The sequence below is a fragment of the Ictalurus punctatus genome, chromosome 4 (genome assembly GCF_001660625.3).
Source record: "Ictalurus punctatus breed USDA103 chromosome 4, Coco_2.0, whole genome shotgun sequence".
In the NCBI taxonomy this organism is placed as follows: domain Eukaryota; kingdom Metazoa; phylum Chordata; class Actinopteri; order Siluriformes; family Ictaluridae; genus Ictalurus; species Ictalurus punctatus.
The window spans coordinates 1,754,605-1,778,872 of NC_071284.1; the positions used below are offsets into that span (position 1 = coordinate 1,754,605).

Consider the following 24,268-nt stretch of genomic DNA (forward strand, 5'->3'; position numbering starts at 1 on the left):
CGTGGTGCGCGTGGACAGCTCAGCAAGATCGGAGGAGTCTCGCGCGCACGCGTTCACCCCACTGATTCAACCGGTGGCGCCTGCTCGGACACAGCATCATCTCTGTGTAAAATAAATAAACAAATAAATAAATAAAAATAAAGAAGGAAGGAAAAGGGAAACAAAATATCGAGGGAAGGTGAGAACGCGACCTGCACATTTTGGATTTGATGATGAACTGAAGCATTTTTTTTTCCCTTTCGCGCATCTCGGGAAAGAGGGTGGGTACAGCAGAGAGAGAGAGAGAGAGAGAGAGAGAGAGAGAGAGAGAGAGAGAGAGAGAGAGAGGTGCGGATCGGTGCCGTGGATCGCGCCTCTTTACTCACGAGGATGCTGGTGGGCAATGCCCGTGGACAGGGAGGCCGAGATTTGCCAGAAAGCGCTGGAGCTCCTCTCGGATCTCTGCTCTAGAGGGGAGGTGCAGAACGAGAACTGCTTGGATTTCATTTACTATTTCCGGGACCTGGCCAGACCGAGGTACTCCGAATCAGGTGAGATTTCCTCCTGTGTCTCGTTTGCGTTAACGACTTGTTGCGTTTGACGTGCCGCAGACGTGAGCTCTGGAGAGTGCACGTGACAGACTACCTGTAGCGCGAGGCTGGCCGGTGCACGGGGTTCCGGTTCGCTCACGACATGCACTCACTGGCACTGGAGAAACGGAAATATTCGAGCTCATTTCTCAAATCTCATCATTCCCGGCTTGTCGTCTCTCTTATGATCACTCTAACTGCAAATAGTACCAACCCTACCTGTCCCGGAGTCTCAGGTGGAACCCCCAGGGGTACATCCTGGTACCACTGTACCTTTAAGACAGATCTTTGACCTGGAAATGTTAATACAGTGCACCTTTAAAAAGATCTTAGACTCCATAATGAATGAAAAATGGCCTAGATGTTTGAAGCAGCTCTTCTCGTGGCCTCCTTGGTGTGCGTTTGATGATCAGCCGGTTCCCTTCATCACGTTTGACCTGTGTAAGTGACGAGGACCGTGCTTCAGAACCGAGTGTATCATTCCAGGCAGTACTGAGATGTTTGGAAAACTAATAAAAAACATAAAGGGACATCTTTATTCTGATTAAATCATTGTAGTAGTTAATAAATATCTGTAGATGGATACTTAAGTTCTGAGTTATTTACCCCTCCCCCATCTCGTGCATTTTTTTTGCGATTTGGTAATTTCACTTTCTGTAAGATGTTCATTTAACATTTATGGGAGGAGTCTCCAGTGTCAGTGCTTTGTAACAGTTTACCAACATGGGAGGAGTTCGTCAGCAACATGACACGCTTTTTTTGTTGTTGTCTTGGAGTAAAAAGGAGAGGCGGTGAGGTGTTCGGTGGTTTTGAAGGTCAGGGTTCTGTGCAGGACACTCAAGTTCTTCCAACCTTCACACACCATGCCTTCATGGAGCTCGCTTTGTGCACAGGAGCGTTGTCGTGCTGGAACAGGTTTGTTCCTCTTAGTTCCAGTGAAGGGAAGTTGTAACGCTACAGCCTACAAAGACTTTCTATACAGTTGTGTGCTTCCAAACTTTGGACAAGGCCCACGTAATGTATCGGTGTGATGATCAGGTGTCCACAAACTTTTGGCCTGTTCGACGTAGCGTGATGATATTTGTAGGTCGTATCCGCTGCATAACTGCGATTTTTCATTTAGCCAAGTATCTGGTGGTGTTGCAGGTGACTTGCTCTACAACTCCAGAGTCAATTAAAATAAATTATTGGCGGTCTAAATGCTCCTATTGTGCATTCTTTTCTAATTTAATACAAAAAAAAAAAAAAAAAAAAAAATGTTCATCGCAAATGACACTGACAGCAACCCGAGTGAAAAGTAGAACCTTTGAAATATTGACAGGAATTTGGGGAGTTCCCGAGTATTCGGTACGTCCCCTTTTGTGTGCACTCGAGCCGGCACGGACTCCACGACTTCGTACAAATCCTTACGGTCCGTTTGAGACCGAATCCATCAGCGTGTCCTGTCGTCTGATCAAACGTTGCGATAGAAGAGATTAGACATGAGGAAAATCTGAACTTTTTTACATGGTCAATATCACACATTTAAATAAAGACCTAGAAATAGTGCCGAATCACGAATATTTATTATTCGTGACCTTGAAAATTTGCTTGCGTTGCTTTAAAGGTTTCGAAAACCTTCCATTTATTTCCATAATTAATAAATAAATAAATAAATAAATCCATCCAAGATTTTCCATGTGGTTTCAGTCTTTTGGACCCCACTGAATGATCGCTTACGCTTTCTTCAAGGAAGCCTAGGGTAGATATAAAACCAAAACACTTCTTTGCTGCTTGCAGAATCAGATAAAATATTTTCTCCACAGATTTTCCTGCCATCGCTCCGTCTTTGAAAACCCAGCTAGAGTAGCTGTGTAACGTCAGATCTCTGCGTAGGCAGGTGTGCAGGAAGGGACCAATCATAGACAGGAATTTAGAGTGATTTTCTTTGTACTTTTGATTATATTCAGTGAACAATTTAAATTTTTGGTTATCATTGTCTTAATTTTAGAAGGAACCATTTCAGGACCTGTAGTCATTTAATTTTTAATTAAAAAAAAGTCATTAATTTTTTTCCTGCGCAAAAAAAAAAAAAAAAAGCAGCACGATAAATTCTGCGAAATCCACCACGGACCGACTAGAACGTTAATATAAATTTGTAATTTGCAGCCGTGCTACTGTCGGAGCTGCTGTTATAGAAAATTAATCAACACCCCCAACCAATCAGAATCCAGCATTCGACAGCGCTGTGGTAATAATAGAGTTGGTTCATGCCACATGTGTAATGTGGTGTGTAACATGAGTAATTGTTTGCTTGATAGCTGTTTTGACATTCTCACACAGATGCTGTGGTCAGTGGAGCCTCAGGGTCGATTACGATGCGCCGATGGATTAAACCAAAACCACAGGTCACATGACCAAGCGGTGGTTTCAGTGGAAATCAGAAACTCTGACCTGGAGTTCTTTCCATCATGCTCTTTGTCACTGGGCGCTGGTCCACTGTTTTTTTTTTATATAAATTTCCATTCTTGATACACTGAGTAATGACGTGTTCCCTGATTGGTCCTTATTTGGTTATGATTCTCCTTGGACACAGCTAGAATGTATTAAAATGCATTAAAAGCTCTAATTGTTCAAAAACCACGCAGTGACGAGCGTATCTGCCGTAGATTTGGTTTTTCGTCCCGTGCGGAGTCGAGAGAGACAGATTCTTCACAGACTTTGTCGTGCCTTCTCACTGTTCCTCGGCGCTCCCTCTGTGAGAAATGGCAGGACTCATGCCGCATGCTTTAAAGGTAAAGTCTTCAGAAGCGTTCTCCTGGTGGCGTCACATGAACCTTGCACGTTTTTTCGTTACACATAAAAGCAGGATGGAGACGAACACCGAGAACATGGCCGGTTCGGACACTCGGAGAGACGCCGATACGCTTTTTTTCCTCGTTGTCTCCACTTCAATCACTCCTCTGACCTGCAAGAAGAACATTAACGCAAACCACTTGGGATGCAGGACAGAGATAAGGCAGGGTGCATATAATTAAACGGGTTTTGCTAAATTTTTAATTAAACTTGCCACCATTTCTTTTAAGTTAATGAAGAGAGACATGGCATGGACCTAATTAATATCCTGCATTCAATTAAAGTTAGAGCAAGTTAAGACTCATCAGTGCACTCTGACACACACACACACACACACACACACACACACACACACACACACACACACACACACAGTGATTCTATACTTATATGAATAGAATATTAGACAGTTGCAGGGAAAAAGACAAAAGATTTTGCTTTTGACTAATGGCTAATCATGATATAATGATTAACACTAATGGATGGTGATATTACACGTGATGCTAAAATCTTATATCCATCAATAGCTCAACACTGAAACTATTAGACTTGAGCAATTCAATATCAACGTCTCATCGCTGGCATAATAAATACGACAGACATAGTGTTCCCCATCTCTCTCTCTCTCTCTCACACACACAAGCAAATTGCCAGCTATATTCATGATTTCAAATCTGTAAAAGCTCTTCTGGCTTCATGCCATGCTTCCTCAGAAAACCAGACAAGAAAATTCTAACCTGAACCAACAGTTCGGTCCTTTTGTGTAATTTGGACTTTGAACGGACATTCTTCTCTTCCAAAATATATTTATAAAAAAAAAATAAAAGGAGGACCATGTAAATAATCGACCCTTTTCACGTTCATTACTCCTGCAACTATATTTCATATGTGCCTTCTCAGTTATTGCTGATGATGTGTTACAGATGTGTGTAAATGATCTGCATTTATATAACGCCTTTTAACCTTAGTGGCTCTACAACGCGCTTTATACGGCTTCTCGTTCACCCATTCACACACACACACACACACACACACACACACACCAATGCAGGGTGCTAGCCTGCCATCGGGAGGAACTTGGGGTTCAGTGTCTTGTCCAAGGACACTTTGGTATGTGGAGGGGCCGGGGTCGACCCGCTTTACCACCTGAGCCATAGACTCCCCAGAAGCCGTATGAAAAACATCATAAGGAAAAATTAGTGGGCGTGTCACTTTGAAGTCACCCGACATCTTGTGTGTTCTTATACTGGTGGTGTTGGGCTCGCAGAAATCCCCAACGATCCATTTCACTAGCAAGTAATCCAAAATAAATGGCAAAAATGAAACCTTATATTGAGATCTTTTTATCTTTGAAAGACAGAGCCCTGCTAGCACATTCATACCAGCTGCCCCGATGATCTATTCTGAACTAAATGAGACATTACTCTGTAATGATATGTACAGTACATCAAAATAAATGAAAGCTTTCTCTGCAGCATTGCACCAGCGCAGAATTTAGCTCCCTTCACACCTTGTCTTGCACTTGCGTAATTATAAGCAGTCAAGCTCATCGAGAGGTTTTATTTTGATGACCAATTCCCAAAATGCTTTCTGTCTGACACTGTAGATGTCTCGGTGAGCCTGCTGTCATTGGTCGTGACCGCCTGTGGACTGGCCTTGTTCGGCGTTTCACTCTTTGTATCCTGGAAGCTATGCTGGATCCCATGGCGCGAGCGAGGACTCTCTCCTGGAACCAAAGAGGGCCAAACGGAGCACCCTCTTCCACCTCCTCCACCACTTCAACCGCAGACCATTTACACAGACGTGGACGCCACTCTCGACCGCCGGAACCAACCACGAGGCTCTGTGGTTAAGGAGACGACTGTGCCTCCAACACCGGTCTCGCCGCCAGCACCCGGGTCTCCTCCGCCCGTCCCGGTGCCTGAGACAGCTCTGAAAATCAGCCACACTTCACCTGACATTGCCATGGAGGCAGAGTCCAAGGCTGGGGAGAACGGCATCTGTGGCAGCGGTCGCATGCAGAGGCAGATCACAGATCCGTCCTCGACTTGTGTTCGGTCAGTCAAGTTCATTAGAGTGTGATGAAGTAATAATACCTCAGTATACTCTGAACAAAATGGGCTCCTTGCTAATTGGCTCAGAGTTTGCTGAAAGTTCTCACACATTGTTTAGATGATTAAAGCTTTTACTCTTGATAAGTCCAAGGAGCTCTACTTGGAACCCTCTCTGTTTAGGAAACACTATAGAACTGTTAGGAGTTCCCACAAGTTAAAGAACTCTAAACGTTTTGTTTTCTAGCAAGTGACATTTAATCAAACAAGATTACATTAAAAGTCAATAGCGCTAGCTTTCTAAAAGGGATTCCGCTAGAAACTATATTTGGAATTGAAATCCTGTTATCGCATTCCACACTGATGTATTATGGTCCCCATGCAAGGACAAACTAAAGAACCCTTTAGGCTGCTATATGGAACGGTCTTTGTCTACATTCTTATAAAGAAGATAATAAATCTATAACCTTTCCTATAGAGAGGGCTCCAAGTTTTGGGAAGCTAAAAACCTTTGAAGAACTCTTTCTTGTTCCCTTTTGAATAATTGAAAAGTGTAATGGATTACATAAGGCAGAGGATCTCGAAAGGGTTCTCAATGCTTTTGCAGTTTGGGATCCCTTTAGTTTAAATTAAATTTCACAGAGGCCCTTTGAACATAATCTAACTTTAATTCCGGAACTGTACGAAGACAGAACCTTTAGGTCCAATTTGGCATAATTTATACGCAGACTTGTTTGAGATTTGGTTTTAGATTAAACCCATATAATAACTTAATAACTACCCACTGAAATACATCAATAAATATCAACTTGTGTAAAACTTTTTTTTTTTTTTTAAACCAAATACAAGCAAAACCAGTTTTTTTCTTTTTGGATCGGTAGTGCGGAAGTTCTTTAGGTTTGATCCTTCTTCTCTCTTCCATGTTTCTAGGCAAAGCTCCATTCGGCGCCACATGAACCAGTCCAACCCTGACTTCATGGTAGCCCAGTTCCAGAGGCAAGACTCGCTGACAGGGATGAGTCTCGGCCGACTCAAACCGGAGCTGTACAAGCAGCGCTCGTTAGACAGCGAGGAGAACCGCAGCGGTCGAGGGGGAACCTGTGGCCGCATCCATTTCATCCTGAAATACGACTGCGATCTGGAGCAGCTCATAGTCAAGATCCACCGTGCACAAGATCTTCCTGCCAAGGACTTTTCTGGGACCTCGGATCCCTATGTTAAAATCTACCTTCTTCCTGACCGCAAGACCAAGCACCAGACCAAGGTGCATCGAAAGACTCTGAACCCAGTTTTTGATGAGGTCTTCCTCTTCCCCGTGGCGTATGCCGAACTTCCCACACGAAAGCTCCACTTCACGGTTTACGATTTTGACCGTTTTTCGCGGCATGACATCATCGGACAGGTGGTAGTGGACAACTTCTTGGATCTGGTGGACTTTCCACGGGAGACCAAGTTGTGCAGGGATATTCAGTACGTCTCCTCGGTAAGTAGTCATCTACATATGGCAAATCCACTACTAATACTCTCAGTGAAAGTTCTGATGGAATGAACAAATTGCAAACTACCGTATGGTTCGCAAGTTTGGCAGAAGCAGTGATTTGTAGCATTGTAGCATAAAATTCTCATAATGCCCTGCCAAATCAAATATAGATGCACACTACAGTCTGGCATGGTCCCTCAAGAGTTCTTTGGATTGTTAAGGGTTTTTGGCTTCCTAAATGGGGGTCTACTTGGTAAACTCTCTAAATGCTAAATATTCCACTGTTCCCAAAGACTAACAACCTCTTTAGCATGCGTTTTGGGACTCCCCCCCCCCTAATAATGTAGTGTATGTAAATACTAGATGCCTGACATGGTTCCTCAATGGGGTCTTTGTTTTCTATAGGGATTCTACTTGGTAATCTGCCTAAATCATAAATACCCTAGAATTCCCACAGAGGGACAACCTCTTTAGCCTGCTAGATGGAAACCTTTTACATACGGCCGTACTACATACGGCCATACTCGATGCCTCAAGTTCCTCAAGGGTTCTTGGGTCCATAAATGCGGTTCTACTTGATAAACTCTCTTAATGGTAAATACACCAGCATTCCTCCCAGAGGGACAGTCTCTTTAGCATGCTAATTGGAAATTATTCAAATTTTCTTTGAAGAATGCAGTGTACTGCCCGATCAACACTGCACAATTATTGTTATGAAGGTGGTAATATTTGTTTTGCTTTATTTCTTTGTTTTATTTATTTATTGTTCAAAATGTCAGGAATTTTTTTTTTTTTTGAACATTAGTTTTGACTGGAATCAGTTTTTCTACGGCTTTTGGGCGGAGTCGAATACAGACATGGGTTCGTTGGTGATCTTTAGCATTGTGTGATGTTTCTGTTCAGTGCGATAGGAAATCATTACAGACCCATGGACATGAATTATGGAAGTTTGTCTGTGTGGTGGTGAAAGGGGTAACCATTCCACAGTATAATACAAGAGATGTCAAATATCGACAGTCTAACTTAATTAATTTGGTCTATTTTGCACATTTAGACCAGTTAAATTTTTTTATGACCCTGTATTCCATCTTTTCCTTACCTATAACCATGTCTCTCGCTCACTCGCTCTTTTGTTCATCATCTCTTCCACCTCCTCCTCCTACTCCATCCTCTTTTCTCCTCCTCCCTCCTCCATAGAACAAATCTCCATTTAAAAAAAAAAAAAAAAAAAATCCCATTTTCTCTTTCTTGGAGCTTTTATGTGCTTCGCTTCAGCCGTCTTTCATCCATCCATTATGGCTTTCTCGCTCGCATTTTGCTCTTCATACTCGTAGGTGTTCTCCATCTTTCTGGCTGAATGGCTTAGTTTCCTGCTAAGATATAAGCATTTCTGCGAGGTAGATAAGAGTCGGAGTGGGGAGATGGCCGCTATCATGGAAAAAGACTGCTTATTGCTCATCTCTTTAGAGCTCCATTGAGCTTTCCATAAAATAAAAAAAAAATTGTGTGTTCCACGTAATGGTAAGGCCACCATTTTTACAGGGTATATAAATCAAATTATACAAGGGTACTGCAAAGATATTTATCAAAAAACTGTGAACGTTCTGAGAAGTATACATTATTTACAAGGACATGGGATGGGAATAGGTCAAATTGATCACCTGTCAGCTTCGATTTTCTTTTTCCAGGCAGTTTCGCAAAGCAACGTTAGCACGGATGAAAGACGTCTCACAAAGGCAAAAAAAAAAAAAAAAAAAAAAAGAAATCTGTTGCTTGGTGTTTATATCCTCGGTTACGTTTACAGTAACGGTAGGTACAATTTACCGCTTTGTTTAAAATGATACAGATCAACTAAACGAGAGATTAAAACATTAGCATGCACTTTAACATCAGGTTGCATACCGTAGCGCGTACGGCTCATCCACCAAGACCCAAGTTAAAAACAGTGTGGGTGGTGATGCAGCTCCTGTCTCGACGTCTTGAATAGGAAATAAATAATCCTGCTCTGTTTAGCCCTAGCCTTAGTTCACAGCGTGGGACGTTCGAGTTTAACTTCGACTTTCGTGTTATACAATAAAAAACGCCGACCAAAACCTGCAGCAAATCTCAGGTTTAACCGCCTATAATTACACGCATGATGATGATACGGTGTGCCGTTAGCCTTCCTGATTTATCTCGTGCTGATGACCTTTATCTAATTAGCACCCAGAATGCATTATTCATCAAGTGACTCAATTAAACAGTGCCAGTTGTCAGTCGACCTAATGACAGCATGACAAATCAATTGTGCACATTGTCTGACACTACCAAAGCTTTTAAAGAGATAGAAAAATGGTTTGCGCTGAAATGAAAGAGTAACCATTAGAATCTACGTATAGGTCATTGGAGAATTGTTACCAGTGGTGGAAAATACTTGTAATATTCAAACTACTTGAAGAGCTAAATAATCTTGAAGGACTCTTCGTCCACTCTTCTCCAAATGACTGTATGCTGTAGATCAAGCTAATGGGCCCTATTTAACATCTAAACATTTCAATCTAGCATGAAACCATTTCATCAGTATTAAAAAAATATCCTGAATAATCACCATGTTATCTGCGGTGATGTTCTCATGCTACACAGTTAGCTCGATGTGCGTTTGAGTATGGATAATCCACCAGAGTGCAGTGGGGAACTTGAGAATGAGCGCCCCGGCCCTACCGCCAGATCCTGGAGTAAACAAATATATGTATAAAGTGAGGTGCCTGCTTTGCCTTCTTTGTGGAGGACAGTTTTCTTAATTTGCTCATGTTAAGCTGCTTTATGCCAGGTTAGACTAGCTAGCTATTCCAATGGCTAGCATAATTAGCTAGTGGCAAGTCAAATTCCAGCTAACGTGAAGTATCGCAAATTGAATGATGTTCTCAGGAGAAAAAAGTAAATAAAACTCTAGCGGTTTCAGATAAGAAACATGTCTTAACGCCACCAATTACTTTTTAATACTTGGGTACACTTGCAAGTAGCACCTTTTATCATGACTTCAGTACTTTTTTTTTTTTTTTTTGGACAGGACACTTCCACTTTTATTTAAGACATTGACGTGTTATCTATACTTTCAGTTTTCAGTAATTTATCCACCCCTGATTGGACCGAGAGAGCTAAAACCTGCATCCAGAGTTATGTTTCAAATAAACAGGACACAATGGCAGTCTTAAAGCATGAGTGCTAAGCAAAATAAACGAGCGCAAGGCTCAAAAAAAGAAGCAGGAAAGAAACCTTCTCAAAGAAAACCAGGTGAATATAAACTGTGAGTAAATGAGGACGTAATGAGTATCCGGTGAGTGTTCAGACGCTCAGAAGTGGCCTTGTATGCTAGTGATGGGGACCTCTGGTGGTGTGGAGTGGAATTGTCAGGTGAGATTATAACAAAAATTGTGACATACTACCAAAAGAATAAAAAAATCACGTTAATAATGTCTAAGGTTCTGTCATAAGACATACTGGGCCAAATGTATGTATGTATATATGATGCTTAGTGTACCCGATAAGCCGCAATAAGCTCTTGAAGTAGTGGTCAAAGTGTAGCTTCCGAATGTTGGAAAAAATGAAGCTTTTTCAGAAAATGTATCAAAATATTTTATTACCAATACTCAGACAGTGCAATGTAAATAAAGATAACAGTCTGTGTATTTTGGGGACGTTCGCTGTTACACGATGTGACGTCCTACTTTAACTTAAGTCACACAGACAGCTCAAATGCTCTTGATTTTCTGCGTCCGAAACAACACGGAGACAAACAACCTCCTCATCGCCAGAGTTACACCAATCTACCTTACTGATAACAAATCTAATCTGGGGAGCAAGCTAGGCTAGTTAGTTAGCTCATACTAGCTAGGGCATTGTTATTGTTACAATGTGAGCATCACTTTTTTTTTTGTTAGCAAAAAAAGTGCTCTGGCAATTTTGTCAATTGTCACAAACAAAATGACAAAATACAGTCCCCTCTGAAAGTATTGGAACAGCAAGGACAATTGTACTGTTTTCGCCGTATACTGACTTTTGATTTGAGATCAAAAGATGAAAATGAGAAGACACCAGAATTTCAGCTGATGGCACCTTTTGCTTGAACTCACCCATTTTTCAAGTGATCATAAATATTGGAACATGCGACTGATTGGTGTTTCATGGTGCCCAGATGTACTTTGTTACATTGATTGTTTAAAGACTTAACAACTCTGAATGTCTACTCTTGGGTTGAGCCCCAGGTTTCACCTATGGAGACTGCACTTGTTGTTTAAAAAGGATAAGCCAACATGAAGACCAGAGAGACATCTATGGGAGAAAAGCAAGCCATTTTGAAGCTGAGGGAAAAAAAGCGAAAAGATTAACCTCTACCAAAGTGATGGAAAGGCCAAAGTGTGGAGAACAAATGGATCTACTCATTGCTCATGATCCAAAATATAGACGCTCGACAGTCAAACATGGTGGAGGTAGTGTCATGGCACGGCTGCTCCTGAAACAGGCTCACTAATCTTGTGAGTGATAATCAATCATCTATTCAGGATGTAACCCATGATGCTTGCGGCAGAACGAATTCAGAAGTCTACAGAAACAGTCTGTCTTCCAATTTACAGAGAAATGCATCCAATCTAATTGGGAGGATCTTCATCATGCAGCAAGAAAATGACCCCAAAAAGCACTACCAACACAACAAAGAACTTCATCAGGGGGAACAAGTGGAAGGTTTTACACTGACCAAGTCAATCACCTGACCTTAACCCAATTGATCAGCATTTCACCTCCTGAAAAGGCGACTGAACAGAAAAACTCACAATGTCTTCAACGTATAGCAAAAAAAAACAAAACAATAGATCTGGCCTTGTCGTTCCAATACTTTTGGATGGGACTGTACGTAAACCTAATCACTGATACAAATGCATGGATCAACAGGTGTGCTTACTGTATGAGAGGACATTGTCACTAGTGCGTATAATTAATCTAAAGTATGCAGAATGCCCTACTACTGTACATTTTACAGTTAAAAGGAAACAAAAACCCACCAGGTTTAAATTAGCATAAACTGGTAGAATGCTATGGACCTCATAACACTGGTTATGCTGGTCTGAGAAAAATACATACACACGCGTGAATGTTTTCACATTATGTTAGCACCCTGACTTCAGTAATCACCCACACACCAATTATTTCTCAGTTCTCTTTTTGCTGACTTCTCATTTTTTTCCCCCACCATCCTCTCTCAAAGCACTTCTCACGCTGCCATGTGCACTGCACATACATCGCATTTAGACTCGGTATGCCAGTTTTACAATTATTGTTTAGCAGAATCTAGTTTAATTGTGCTTGAAATACCACAGAAAGCTTACTACGGACGGTTGGAAAAGTCAGAAGTAACACTAACCTCGATTCCAGTCCCGTTATGGCTACATAATGCCGCAGCCCTGAGTATTATTATTATCGCACGTGTGAGCACGAGTGCATTTCATTTCACACAGCATGCCCGTTAAAATCGAAGTCTCGGTCTCGAGCCTCTTCTTTTCAAACATTTCCAAACTAAATCAAGACCTAACGTTGCCATGAAATTGAGCTGAGGAGCTTGTTCACGACCATAAGCCCACGCTTAGTTACCTTCACATGCAAATCGTTCAGTATCGATATTTTCCGAAGCTTAAACTCCTTGATATTCTTATGAGGTTAACATGAGAGAGATTGCAGCTCGACGCCATAGCTTGCTTCCATTAAGGTCTTATTTCATGATGATTATTTAATACAAAATGGATATACGGTAACATGATACCAAAGGAAAGAGGAAATGAAAATAGCATGCACGTGCAGACCTGCGCACCTTCACACATTTTACATCGGAGCTCTTCAATACAATCTTCTTTTGTTCGCAAAAAAAAAAAAAAAAAGGTATATGAGCAAATCGAGATATGAATATGGAACGTTCCAATATTAACTGAAACCCCGAAAGCCCCGCCTCCTTCTCCTCATTTCATCTTAGTAATGTTTTGGCTTTGTGCTACCACCATCATGCTTCACAGTGAAGATGGCATTCTCAGGATGATGAGCGGCGTCGGGTTTCTCTTTTTTGTTGGGATACGTTTTCTGGCTTCTTTTCTCGTTTGAAAGAACGCGTCCTCGCTTTTCTGTCGCAGTAAATGGAGAATGTTTCCAGTTATTTAACGTGAAATGAAAATCTATCAGCGTGTTAAGTTCTTTGTCACGATACCAGTCACAGACCCAGAATTTGGACCCTGCGCTGGCTGATTTCCTCTCGTCTCGTCCCAGGAAGTCGTCACGCCGACACCATCGTTCGGTGAAAGCTTCTTAGGTTAACGATACAGGACGCATAGTATATATACACACGCGGAAATATCGATAAAGAATGATGAATGTCAACTTTGGTTCCAGTACATCGTGACACAAACTAGAGACCTTCAGAACTGAGACCCAGAGATCATGCCTGAAACTCATCACAGTGTGTGTTTGACTTAGCTAACATTAAATACGTACATGGTTTACAACAGTATTAGGGATGATACCAAAAAGGGGTTAAAAAAGGTACTTTTTTTAAGGCAGTTGTGGATCAGGTGGTAGAGCGGGTTGTCCACTAATCGTAGGGTTGGCGGTTCGATTCCCGGCCCACGTGACTCCACATGCGGAAGTGTCCTTGGGCAAGACACTGAACCCCGAGTTGCTCCCGATGGCAAGTTAGCACCTTGCGTGGTAGCTCTGCTACCGGTGGTGTGTGAGTGTGTGTGTGTGAATGGGTGAATGAGAACCAGTGTAAAGCGCTTTGCATAAAAGTGCTATATGATTATCGTTTATGGAGGTAAATAAACGGAGGATGTGATGTCTACAGCAGTGTCTGGGAGATTTTACCGACCGGAGACGTGTCAGGATCTATCCGTTTGAGTCGCCACATACCTTGCCGCAGACCTGACTCTAAACTAGTTGACCGGGTTTTGATAGTGATGCGCAACCCGCGGCTCTGAAAGTGCTCTTTCTCACAGCACGGCTCACGACGGAGCTCACGGAATCGTTTACGGTAGCTTTTATTTCGCTTTAAAAGGCAGCAAAAATAACTTGGGATCAAGTGGGCTTTAAAGCGGGTTTAAAAAAAAAAACAAACTGTCGCGCATACCTCTCCACTTCGTACGACGTGATATCAAAGTGTTAATGCGCCATTAAAGCACTTTCCCCAGTGTAGTCCTGTGGTGTGGACTGCAGAATTGGCTTCCTCTAGTCTGCAATATTTTCACACTCAGAAAGTAGTTGCTTTCTTTACCATCTGCCTGCATCTCCTTACTATTTTTTTCCAGCTTGCCGACTCTTTACCGCGCCTGCGGAACGTGATACGACACCGATCGCGAGTGGTGTCGTATATTCATTTTCACCGCGAGAGTGTTCCTGTGTGTGAGCATAAGGCTTTAATGCCCCCGAGTTACTGAGAGAACTTTTTTTACCTCTCCCGCCCAGCCGTCACTAGTGCTTGCCCTTTTGCAGCTGTTTAGCATGTTTTGCCTTTCTGTTCGACACTGATCTTAGCATGCCACCACGCTGACCTTTTCCTCTCTCGAAGAAGTGTCACTCCATGCCGAGAGTGACCTGAGATAAACCGCAGGGAAGTGGTTTCTAATCTCACCGCATTTCCCCGCTCCTTACCTCCCTGCTGTGTAATTGTCTTGAGGGAGCTTTAAGATATTATTGGTCAGTGTCAGAAGGAGATTAGCTGTCTGGCTTCGATGTGCAACCAGAGAATTAAAGAAGAATGTTGTGCTCCCCGAGGCTCAGATGATGTAACTGCACACAAACCTCATCCCTATCAACTTTTTTTTTTTAGTCTCAAGGGTGACTCAGGCAAACGGTCTTTGATCGCTCTGTCTGTTAGTTCACTCGTATTACTCATATACATCTACACACTCGCACCACTGTTTTTAGACATGTTGTCTTAAATTACAGGGGCTTTCATAAGTATTTACATTGACCTGGAATCGAAATGGACTTCATGAGGATTTGTACCACTTGATTTACATTTAAAATGCAGACATTTGTTGGTTGCAGCAGTAACCCCGCCCCCCAACGCCCCAGCATTTTCATCTGCAGTTACAGCTGCAAGTCATCTGGGATATCTCTCTGTCACATCCAGTGTCTTCTTGGCAAAATTTCTTATACTTTGTCAGGTAAGATGGAGACCATTGTTGGTGAGAGGTAATTTCTGAAATCCTACAACAGATTCTCAATCATATTAAAGTCTGGGCTTTTACTGGACCATTCTAACACACAGGTCCTGGTTTTGAACCACTCGAGTGTCATTTTAGCAGTGCACCTAGCATCATTGTTCTGTGGTAAGACGTACCTCCAGGTAAATCTCAATTCTGTAGAATTTCCCTCCATCCAATTCCACCCTCAACCCTTGCCCATTCCTCAGGTCCTGCTAATAGAAACAACATGATGCTACCACCATCATGCTTCACAGTGAAGATGACATTCTCAGGCTGACGAGCAGCGTTGGGTTTCTGCTCAAAGGAATGCCAAAAAGTTCACCACACTGAATGCTTCTGTAGCTTCTTGAAGTAAAGTTCATAATAAAAAAAAAAACAACAACAACACCCGAAGCAGTAAGGAGTGGAGCACAGTCTGTCCAAATGGAGTAGCGCTGAAGTTTTCCACCCGAGATCAGTAGCGTTCTTGTTGTGAGTTAAGAACTTCCAGTTCTTACATTGAAAGTTTCTTAGTTTCACAAATCTTTTAGACATCCTCCACGAAGTCTCCACCTGGTATCTGATATCTCTGGTGTCTATCCATTCACTTATTTAACCCAGGTGTTTCTCAACTGTTTGTTGACATCTCAGGTCATTAGTGAACTGGCGATTCCATCACACATACATTTTTAAGAAATGCTAAGACAAAAGTTCACATTTGCAACATTTGCAGATGATATTATAAAGGCATGCTCTTTAGTTTCCATCAAAAGCGCATCCTCGGGCTGGTACAAATAAATCATTGTCTAAAAATACCATCAAGCATGGTTTTTGTAATTGTAAAAGTGCTCGTTTAATCGCTTGGCGAAATATGAAGTAGGTCTTCAGTCTTCCTCTGAAGACAGCGTGGGACTCAGCCGTTCATTTCGCCTCCTGGGCGCAGGACAGAGAAAAGTCCTGATGCATGATGCAGTCCTGGTATCTTGAGGGATGGTGGGTCGAGCCGAGTCGAGGCTCGAAGGGAAGCTGATGCAGAGCGGTGTGTGAGAAGTGCTCACAGGGAAGTGAGGGTCTGTTTTTGTCTTTCTAGGTGAGCATCGGTGGTTTAAATCAGATGTGGGCGGCTACAGGAAGTCAGTAGAGGGAACAATGTTATCTAGGTCAAAACACGGACAACATACAAGTATTCCGGGTAGTTTTCGTGTTTGTTTGTAAGAGAAAGTATTTTTATTTTACATTCTGTTCATTTTCAACCTGTCACAACTGACCGTGGCGTTTGGAACGTTGAAGACAACTAGGTGCAAATACCAGGTAATCGCTTTATTGGGAAATTGTTAAAAGGTTCAATAATTCCTAGTAATGTGGTGATTTAACTGGAAATAATTATGATAAAATAATGTTCAACCTCTAGTAATAATTGATTTCTTTCTTTCTTGTAAAGACAAAGTCATATTACATAAATCTTCAAATTTTCACTATTTTCACCATTTACAGTCTGAACCCTTCCACATTGCGCTATGAGAGAGCTTTGCAATTCCTATGAATGTGTCATGAAGACCCCGTGTAGTTTCCCTTGCAGTCAAGTGTTAGCGCTTATGTTTTGGGAAACTCTGGCCATTACATTTGCAGTAGGGTGAATATAATAATAATAATAATAATAATAATAATAATAATAATAATAATAATAATTTAAAAAAAACCAAAAACAAACAAAGACCAGCATTTCCTCATGATATCTGTCCGAATGAAAGCTCACAAATGTCCAGATATCATTTCATCATTAAAGACTCTATAACTGAGGGATTCTTTATTAAACTTAAAATATCATTGTGCCAAAACAACAACAAAAAAAAAACCCCAAACACTTTCATTATGAAAAGTAGCATGAATAAGTGTAAGAAAACGTTTGCAGCCGAGGTATTTTGAGAGCAGGTGTTAATGCGACTGTTAGGTTCAAAAATAAATAGTGGTGGTGAGGCGCTAGTGGAGAAGAGAGGTGTAAAAATCTACCCCAAGAAAGTGAGTGGGTCAAATTTCTTATACTTTCTCATCACTTTTATGCAAAGGGGAGAAAAAAAAATCCATCTTTGCATGTGAAGTGTCAAATAATAAATGGAATCTAATAATGGATTGATAGATGGATAGATAGAGTACTTCATAATCTACTGAAGACAATACTCTATTCAGAGCTGATGTAAGTACATGTACTGAGGAGTTCCTACTGAAATAATGGACATCATCAGTATTTACACCGTGTTAGAAGTCTGAGGCGCTGTTTACACTAGTGCGTTTTCGTTTTTAAAACGCATAACTGTTGCTACGGTTACGCCTGTCGTCTACACTCCTCCGGAGACTTTCGGAAGCGCCGAAGACCCCCCGTTTTAGTTTGAAAACTCCGGGCTCGCGTTACAGTGTAAACAGACCGAAACGTTTTGAAAACGACGGCGTGGCTCCGCCCACATTCGCCCCCTGATCGGGTCTTCTGGATCGTCGCGTATCCTTCCCCGATTCGTCAAGCCCCTACCGTACGACCGTTACGCTACCTCGATCGTAAACACAACGACACGGAGACCGAACCGCGAGCTCTGCCGGCTTTGTCGTCATTCTCAGCGGCCGCCGTGCGGTTCAGTTCTGTATTTTATAATCCTGCAGCCGCTACACGCGCAAGACGCGAGCTACGGTTCGAGCCATCGCCAACAGATCTCATTTCCGGCGGCGTAAGCCCTACACGGAACGCCGGTTTGGACTCGCAACCAACTTCCTGTTTACACTCGTCTGCGCATGCCCGGTGTGCACGAATGGTCACGTGACGTGCGTATTCGGTCGCGTAGCGCGGACGGAGATCGTTTCTGAAACACGGCGGAAACGCCAGCGTGGACGAGCGTCGTTTTCATTCTAAAACCGAGAACGCGCTAGTGTAAACAGGGCCTTCCAAGTTCTTTTTGATCTGGAAGAACTTGGAACATAACCCACATCTTTAAGAAGGTGCAATAAGTCCTGTGCCACTGTCGTACCCTTTGTTGCAGCTAACTCGGACGTCAGCATTGCTATTTTCCTCTATTGCCATTGCGTTGCCAGATGTAGGAAATATTTGCTTACTTGTTTGTATGTTTGTCGTCATTTGACGTGCTTCTGTATTATTATTAGGACACGCTGTGTTTAATTTTCTTTCTGAACTGCTTCTCTGCGTATTATTAGGATCTGTATTTTTTAAATTTTATTTTTGTTGTTGTTTGACCTCTGTCCCTGTTTCTGCATTTTTATTAGGATCTGTGTGTATTACTGTCTTAAAGTGCTGTTTTTTTCCGGCTGGCAGCCAGTTAACGTGGGTGGATTCCAGATTGCTAAACTGAGACAAACTTGCAAAAATGCTAAATTACCGTGATGATCACGACGAGAACCGTTCATGACGCTGACACTCAACCTCACTGTATTCCCAACACATTAGGATGTGATTTGCTTTTTACTTAGATCTGGCCTACTTCTCGTTTTTTAATTTCTCGCCTTTGTGCTCCGGGAGCATATTTCAAGTCGAGTGTTTTTTTTATTGTCTTGATCTATGCGCAATTGAAAAACTCCTACATGGACAGCGTTACTTAAAACTTAAAACGCTCACAGGTGACGGCTAGCACCTGAACGGACTGCGCTGAGAAAATAACCTAAATAGCATGACGGAGAACTTGGCTCTGATATTGTATTCCGTTACATATTCAGTTAAACCAATGACACGGACAAACATCGGCAAGTAACAAATTAAACCCAGGGGGTTTATTTTATTAATATAGTGTGAAAAACGAATGAAGCGCTATAGTTCGGGTGTGAGCTAGAAATTCAGTTAGGTCGGGTTCTCACTGCTCAGCTCGGATATCAGGCTTCCTTAGAGGAACTCTCCGTGGAACGCACAGCCGGACGGCAATTAACACACGTGTTAGAACAGCTGTAACACATCTGTATGTGCTTGGTTCTTCTCCAGGGGGCAGAATGTTTTCTTTCTCCTTTCCTTGCCTGCCAATCAAGAGGATTTCAGGTGATTAGCTCCGTCAGACCCTTGTACAGGCCCCAGCTTTACAGGTGAACATTTATTACACCGCAGTGCTGTCGAGCTCACGATTTTGATCGGTCAGGAAGTATCCATTCATTTTCTGTCATCGGGATGCGTACACATAAATCTTCACAAAACTGTACGATTTTTTTTTTTATGTAAGAAGATGTTTATTCAGCATTTACTGTGTAAGGAGTCTCCAGCGTCAGTGCTTCATATCAGTCAGCGGTAAAGCCGTAACTTTGTAAGTTCAGGACAGATGAGTTTTTATTTATTTGTTAATTAATTAATTTATTTGTTTGCAGTTTCTCAGTAATACGACATGTCGTGTTTGTTTTATTATTATTAACTTTAATAGTAAAAAAATTTTTTTTAAAAATGTCCGTAGCTATGACATAAGTCATAACAGGAACTAACTCGTAACATTCAGTGTAACTATGAACGAACAAAATGTACAACGTGTCATAGTTTAAATAGTAAAAACGTATGATTATTGACAAGTTGTAAAAAATAAACATTTCAGGACGTGCAGTTATAGGAAAATAAACAGCCTGGGTGCTGTAACAGTGACTACGCTTCATTAGACCGCCCCACTGTTGATTATTTACCTACGACAGCACAACACACTTTTAGTCTTGTTCTACTGGTAGCCATTTTTCCGAATTTTACACATTTATTTTTTTAGAAAGAAGCGAAATGATCTTATATATAATTTATCGTAATCTCATCATGGAAGATACTAGATACCTTTGAATATATTTAAGATATTTCTACTTGCTAAGATGTCATTTTTTGTAGCGGTTGTTGGTGAGTTTTGTTTACAATTTAAAAAAAAAAAAACAACAACAACAATAGAAATGTAATCTATAATGTAATTGATTTAGGGTTTACGGTCTTGCTCTGGGTTCCAGGAGTGAGATTTGATTTGACTTCACATCAATATGGACGTTAGTGCTGAATTTTAATTACATGCTTACCGCTGACCCAACATGACTGCAGTGACTGAAGGGGTATTTACATCGTTCTTCATTCTGTCGTTCACAGGACAACGTGGATCTAGGCGATCTGATGTTTTCGCTCTGTTACTTGCCCACTGCTGGCCGGCTGACCATCACAGTGATAAAGGCCCGCAATCTGAAAGCCATGGACATCACCGGAGCTTCAGGTTCGAGCACGCATTCAGGATTTTAGATCATTGTGCACTGAGGGAATGAAAGAAAGCCTAAATTTTTGGTGGTGGAGTGAGCATCACACCCCATTAAACACCTGCTCTACAAGTTAAGATGAATGCCTGGCCTTCCTTTTAGAAAGAATCTTCAAGGAATGGTATTTATCTCGGCGAGTGTAGTGCAAAAAATAAATAAATAAATAATTAAGTCAATGATCATTTCATTTAAATCTATTGTGAAGGGTTTGAACTTTTTTTTTTGTTTTCCCCTCCCAAAAACATCATTTTCAACCGAGTTAAAAGAGCTGAGAATATCAAATACCTTGATATATAGATATATTATTACGAGGGCTCTAATTCACAGAGATATGGCATGCCTTTAAATTCAAAACAAATGTAATATATCAACAAATTCTATTTCTCAACTCAACCAGTCATCATCTAAAGCGCATTTAAGAGCAAACAATACTATTCCAGATATAAATACCAAAGAATTCTAAACAGGATTTCGTTTTTTTTTTTTTTCCTTTCCCCTCTGACTCTAATTTCTCACTCTCATTCTCCAGACCCCTATGTGAAAGTCTCTCTCATGTGCGAAGGGCGGAGATTAAAGAAGAGGAAGACCTCCACTAAGCGGAACACCCTGAACCCTGTTTACAATGAGGCTATAGTATTCGACGTGCCACCAGAAAACATCGATCAGATTAGCCTTTTGATAGCTGTGATGGATTACGATCGGTGAGCCACGACACTCGTGTCATTCTGTGTTAGACGTACTGTCACTCAGTCATTAGAAACAAGTCCGTTCCTGTTCTCACTTAGGTTACAGCAGCTATAAAGATTAGTTTCCTCACTTACCTCGCTTTATTCGTTCTGTCCTGAAGATGTTGGAAAACGTAAAGCTATAGTTTTACCTCTGACACTGGAGACTCCTTCCATAAATGTTAAATAAATGACACCTTGCGGAAAACTTCACGTCGTAGCAACAATTACCCACCGGTTTTAGTCTGTTTATATAAAGCGTCCACCCTGTGAACGAGCCGTTACTATAGAAACAGTAACGTATTAGAACGAGCGCATTAATATGAATGTACATGATCATAAGACGGTTTGTGAGCTTTTACGTTGTAATTGTAATTACCTTTGCATATTTATTTCAATCAAGAAACCTGTCGTAAAGAGTGTTTGTCCGTGGATCCTTTCACAGTGTAGGTCACAACGAGGTCATAGGTGTGTGTCGGGTGGGTAACGACGGTGAGAGTCTGGGCAGGGACCACTGGAACGAGATGTTGACGTACCCTCGTAAACCCATCGCTCGCTGGCACCCTCTAATCGAGGTAAGCGTGTTTCAGGAACCAAAGAACCGAAACATATATCGCTCCAAACCTCCAGGTGAGTCGATTCAGAGTCAAATAGCTTTTTCACTACGGTCGAGCGGACTCGGATCACCTCCATCGGACGCTCTCGGACCCGAGTGCGATCGCTGTGTTCTTGTAGAATAAATCGAGAGATTTAAAAATAAATAAATAAATAAATAAATAAAGCATGTTGAAAGAGCGCCGGTTCCTCGGTGATGTTCATGTCTGGGTTCTTCTCATTTTTTCTTTCCTGAGCTTTGTGATTGCAATCTGAACTGTAAAGGGGGCTCCATTTATTATTTTGCAGTTTTCATCCCATGCCATTTGAATCAAGGTTATTACGCTCCTTACAGGATTCATCCGTCTCCCGCTAAACTCGTATTCCAAACCCCGTCTCTACTTTTTTTCTTTTCTTTTCTTTTTTCCCACTGAAGTGCCACTATTTTAGATTCATGCTTGAGATTCGGAAGAAAAATAATGGTTTGTTAGCATAGAAACGAGAGGAAAGGGGGGGACAAAACAAACAAAAACAACGCAGTCCGTGAGCACTATTTGTTTCCCGTGCCTTCATATAATGATCTATCTGGCATATTACATGTTAATGAATCTATTCTGGACTTGTGCGTTGCCCTGCGGGGAAAAAGAACAAATCGTCTCTCTCACACAACAGATGGTTAGTGCAGTCCCGCAGGCGGGGCTGGTGCGACTGCATTGTGTTATTCATGCACAGATTTTCTCGTCCCTAAACAAGCCCTCAGCTCCAAAACCTTAAAACGTTTAACCCCTGACTCGAAAGCGTAAAGAATGGACGTATCTTGCGTTCCCTGTGATATTTGATCGCTTAACGGTTTTCAGATCAGCAAGAGCCCTTGTCCGTACGAGTGCGTGTGTTTTATAGAAGAGAGCTGGAAGGATGAATTGCAATCGATGCAGAGCTCATAAAGACTCATTTATTTATTTATTTATTTATTTGTTTATTTATTTATTTAAATCTTACACTTACGGTTAAAGATAATAGCCATGTATCATACCACAGTAATTAACTGTGCCAATTCTTCCCTACTGCAGAGCTGGCAACATTTCTAGCAAGAAAATCCTAACAAGAAGACCGATCAATCAATCGACCAACAAATAAACACCCAGACAGACGAATAAACACAAAAACAAACAAACAAGCAAGCAGAATTTTACCAGAGAAACCCCAAAAGGGTTCCAAAGATTTTATATAGCACATAGACTAAGTAAATTTTATTCATGTTTCCGACCACCGTCAAGCATCGTTTTCAGGAATATCCAAAAATCTTAAATACTTCAGCTAAACTATAGATGTTAATATGACGTCTGATATTAATTTCCGCTTTCCTCGCTTCTTCAGTACCAGGGTTCTGGCGGGGGAAGTCAGACAGGCTCGTGTAACTCTCTCAAGACTCCTCCGTCCCCGTAGAGCGATTATGGCGTCTGTCCTGGAACACGAGAGGGCGCTCGGCTCCGTCCCGAGAAGACCCGAGAAGCCGGGCGATAGAGCCGCTACGCCGCAGATAACGTGTTTCTTCTGGGAAAGAGACTCGAACACGGTTTGCCTCTGGAATCCCTTGTTTGCATGGGAACACTTGATTGTTTCAGCTGCATGTTGAGTGGTCACATAATGTATGGTCGTTTTCTATGAAATATGGTGATATGAAAATATACAAGGGGTGTTTTGATGTATTTTTCTTTTTCCCGGTGTTGTAGTAGCCCGAGTTGTCATAGGCCACCGATCAGGGAGGACGAAAAGCACATGTCTGATGTTGTGTATTTTTAACCCAGCGTCCGAAAGCATGGTCAGGTACACGTCGCTCCCTTTTCCGAGGGATATCCGTACACGGGCTACATGGTTATGCACTGAAATCCGTGCAAAATAGAGATAATAATCATTTAAAATAAAATTAAAAAAGGATTTCTGAGTCACCAAGTACAAACGTATGGATGTCTGTAAACTTGATAACATGTCTGTGTTTTTTTTTTTTTTTTTTTTTTTTTTTTTTTTTTTTTAATGGATATTGTAACATTTGTTATTGCATCATACATAGATCCTAATATCATGACATTTATTTTAATTTTTTACTCAAAAGTGCATGATATGTGTTCAGGATAGGGTTCAGTCCAAAGTGTTTTTCGTTATGAAACAATGTGAATTCTGTCAACTGTTGCTTCCATTTGCTGATGATTTATTTACTTTGTGGGTTAAAAAAAAAATAAAAAAAATAAGGAGGAAAAAAAGAAAAAAAAAAAAAAGAAAAGAAATTCATGTTATTAAAAACTTGTTTCTTAAAAGAAAAATAATAATAAAAAAAGCTTTTTTTTGTTAGTTTTGGGTGAAGTTTTTCTTAATATTTATATTAATACACATATACTGACTGGCTCCATGCCAAGTTCAAAAAATATTACAGAAAATATTTCTATCATAACAATACCCAGCTTTTATTTATTAGATTTCAACAACACTGCTGGATCTAGAAACAAAGGCGCAAAATCTCACCGAATCCTCTGCAAGCTCATATTTAAAGCAACTAACTGAAGAA

The 24,268-nt window shown here is 41.3% G+C and overlaps 1 protein-coding gene across 1 annotated transcript; it reads left to right on the plus strand.

Moving 5' to 3' along the window:
* On the plus strand, positions 1-23,945 carry syt9a (synaptotagmin IXa). Its single transcript, XM_047154641.2, has 7 exons — positions 1-530; positions 5,011-5,461; positions 6,386-6,938; positions 20,226-20,346; positions 20,916-21,087; positions 21,557-21,686; positions 23,083-23,945. The coding sequence occupies exons 1-7, from the start codon at positions 383-385 to the stop codon at positions 23,149-23,151; spliced, it is 1,644 nt and encodes a 547-aa protein (XP_047010597.1). The 5' UTR covers positions 1-382; the 3' UTR covers positions 23,152-23,945.
* The last annotated feature ends 323 nt before the right edge of the window (positions 23,946-24,268 follow it).

Coding starts and splice junctions, on each gene's coding strand:
- syt9a (XM_047154641.2), top strand. CDS start 383: ATGCCCGTGGACAGGGAGGCCGAGATTTGCCAGAAAGCGCTGGAGCTC. Junction 20,347..20,915: donor GGACATCACCGGAGCTTCAG/GTTCGAGCACGC, acceptor CTCATTCTCCAG/ACCCCTATGTGAAAGTCTCT. Junction 21,687..23,082: donor GCTGGCACCCTCTAATCGAG/GTAAGCGTGTTT, acceptor TCGCTTCTTCAG/TACCAGGGTTCTGGCGGGGG.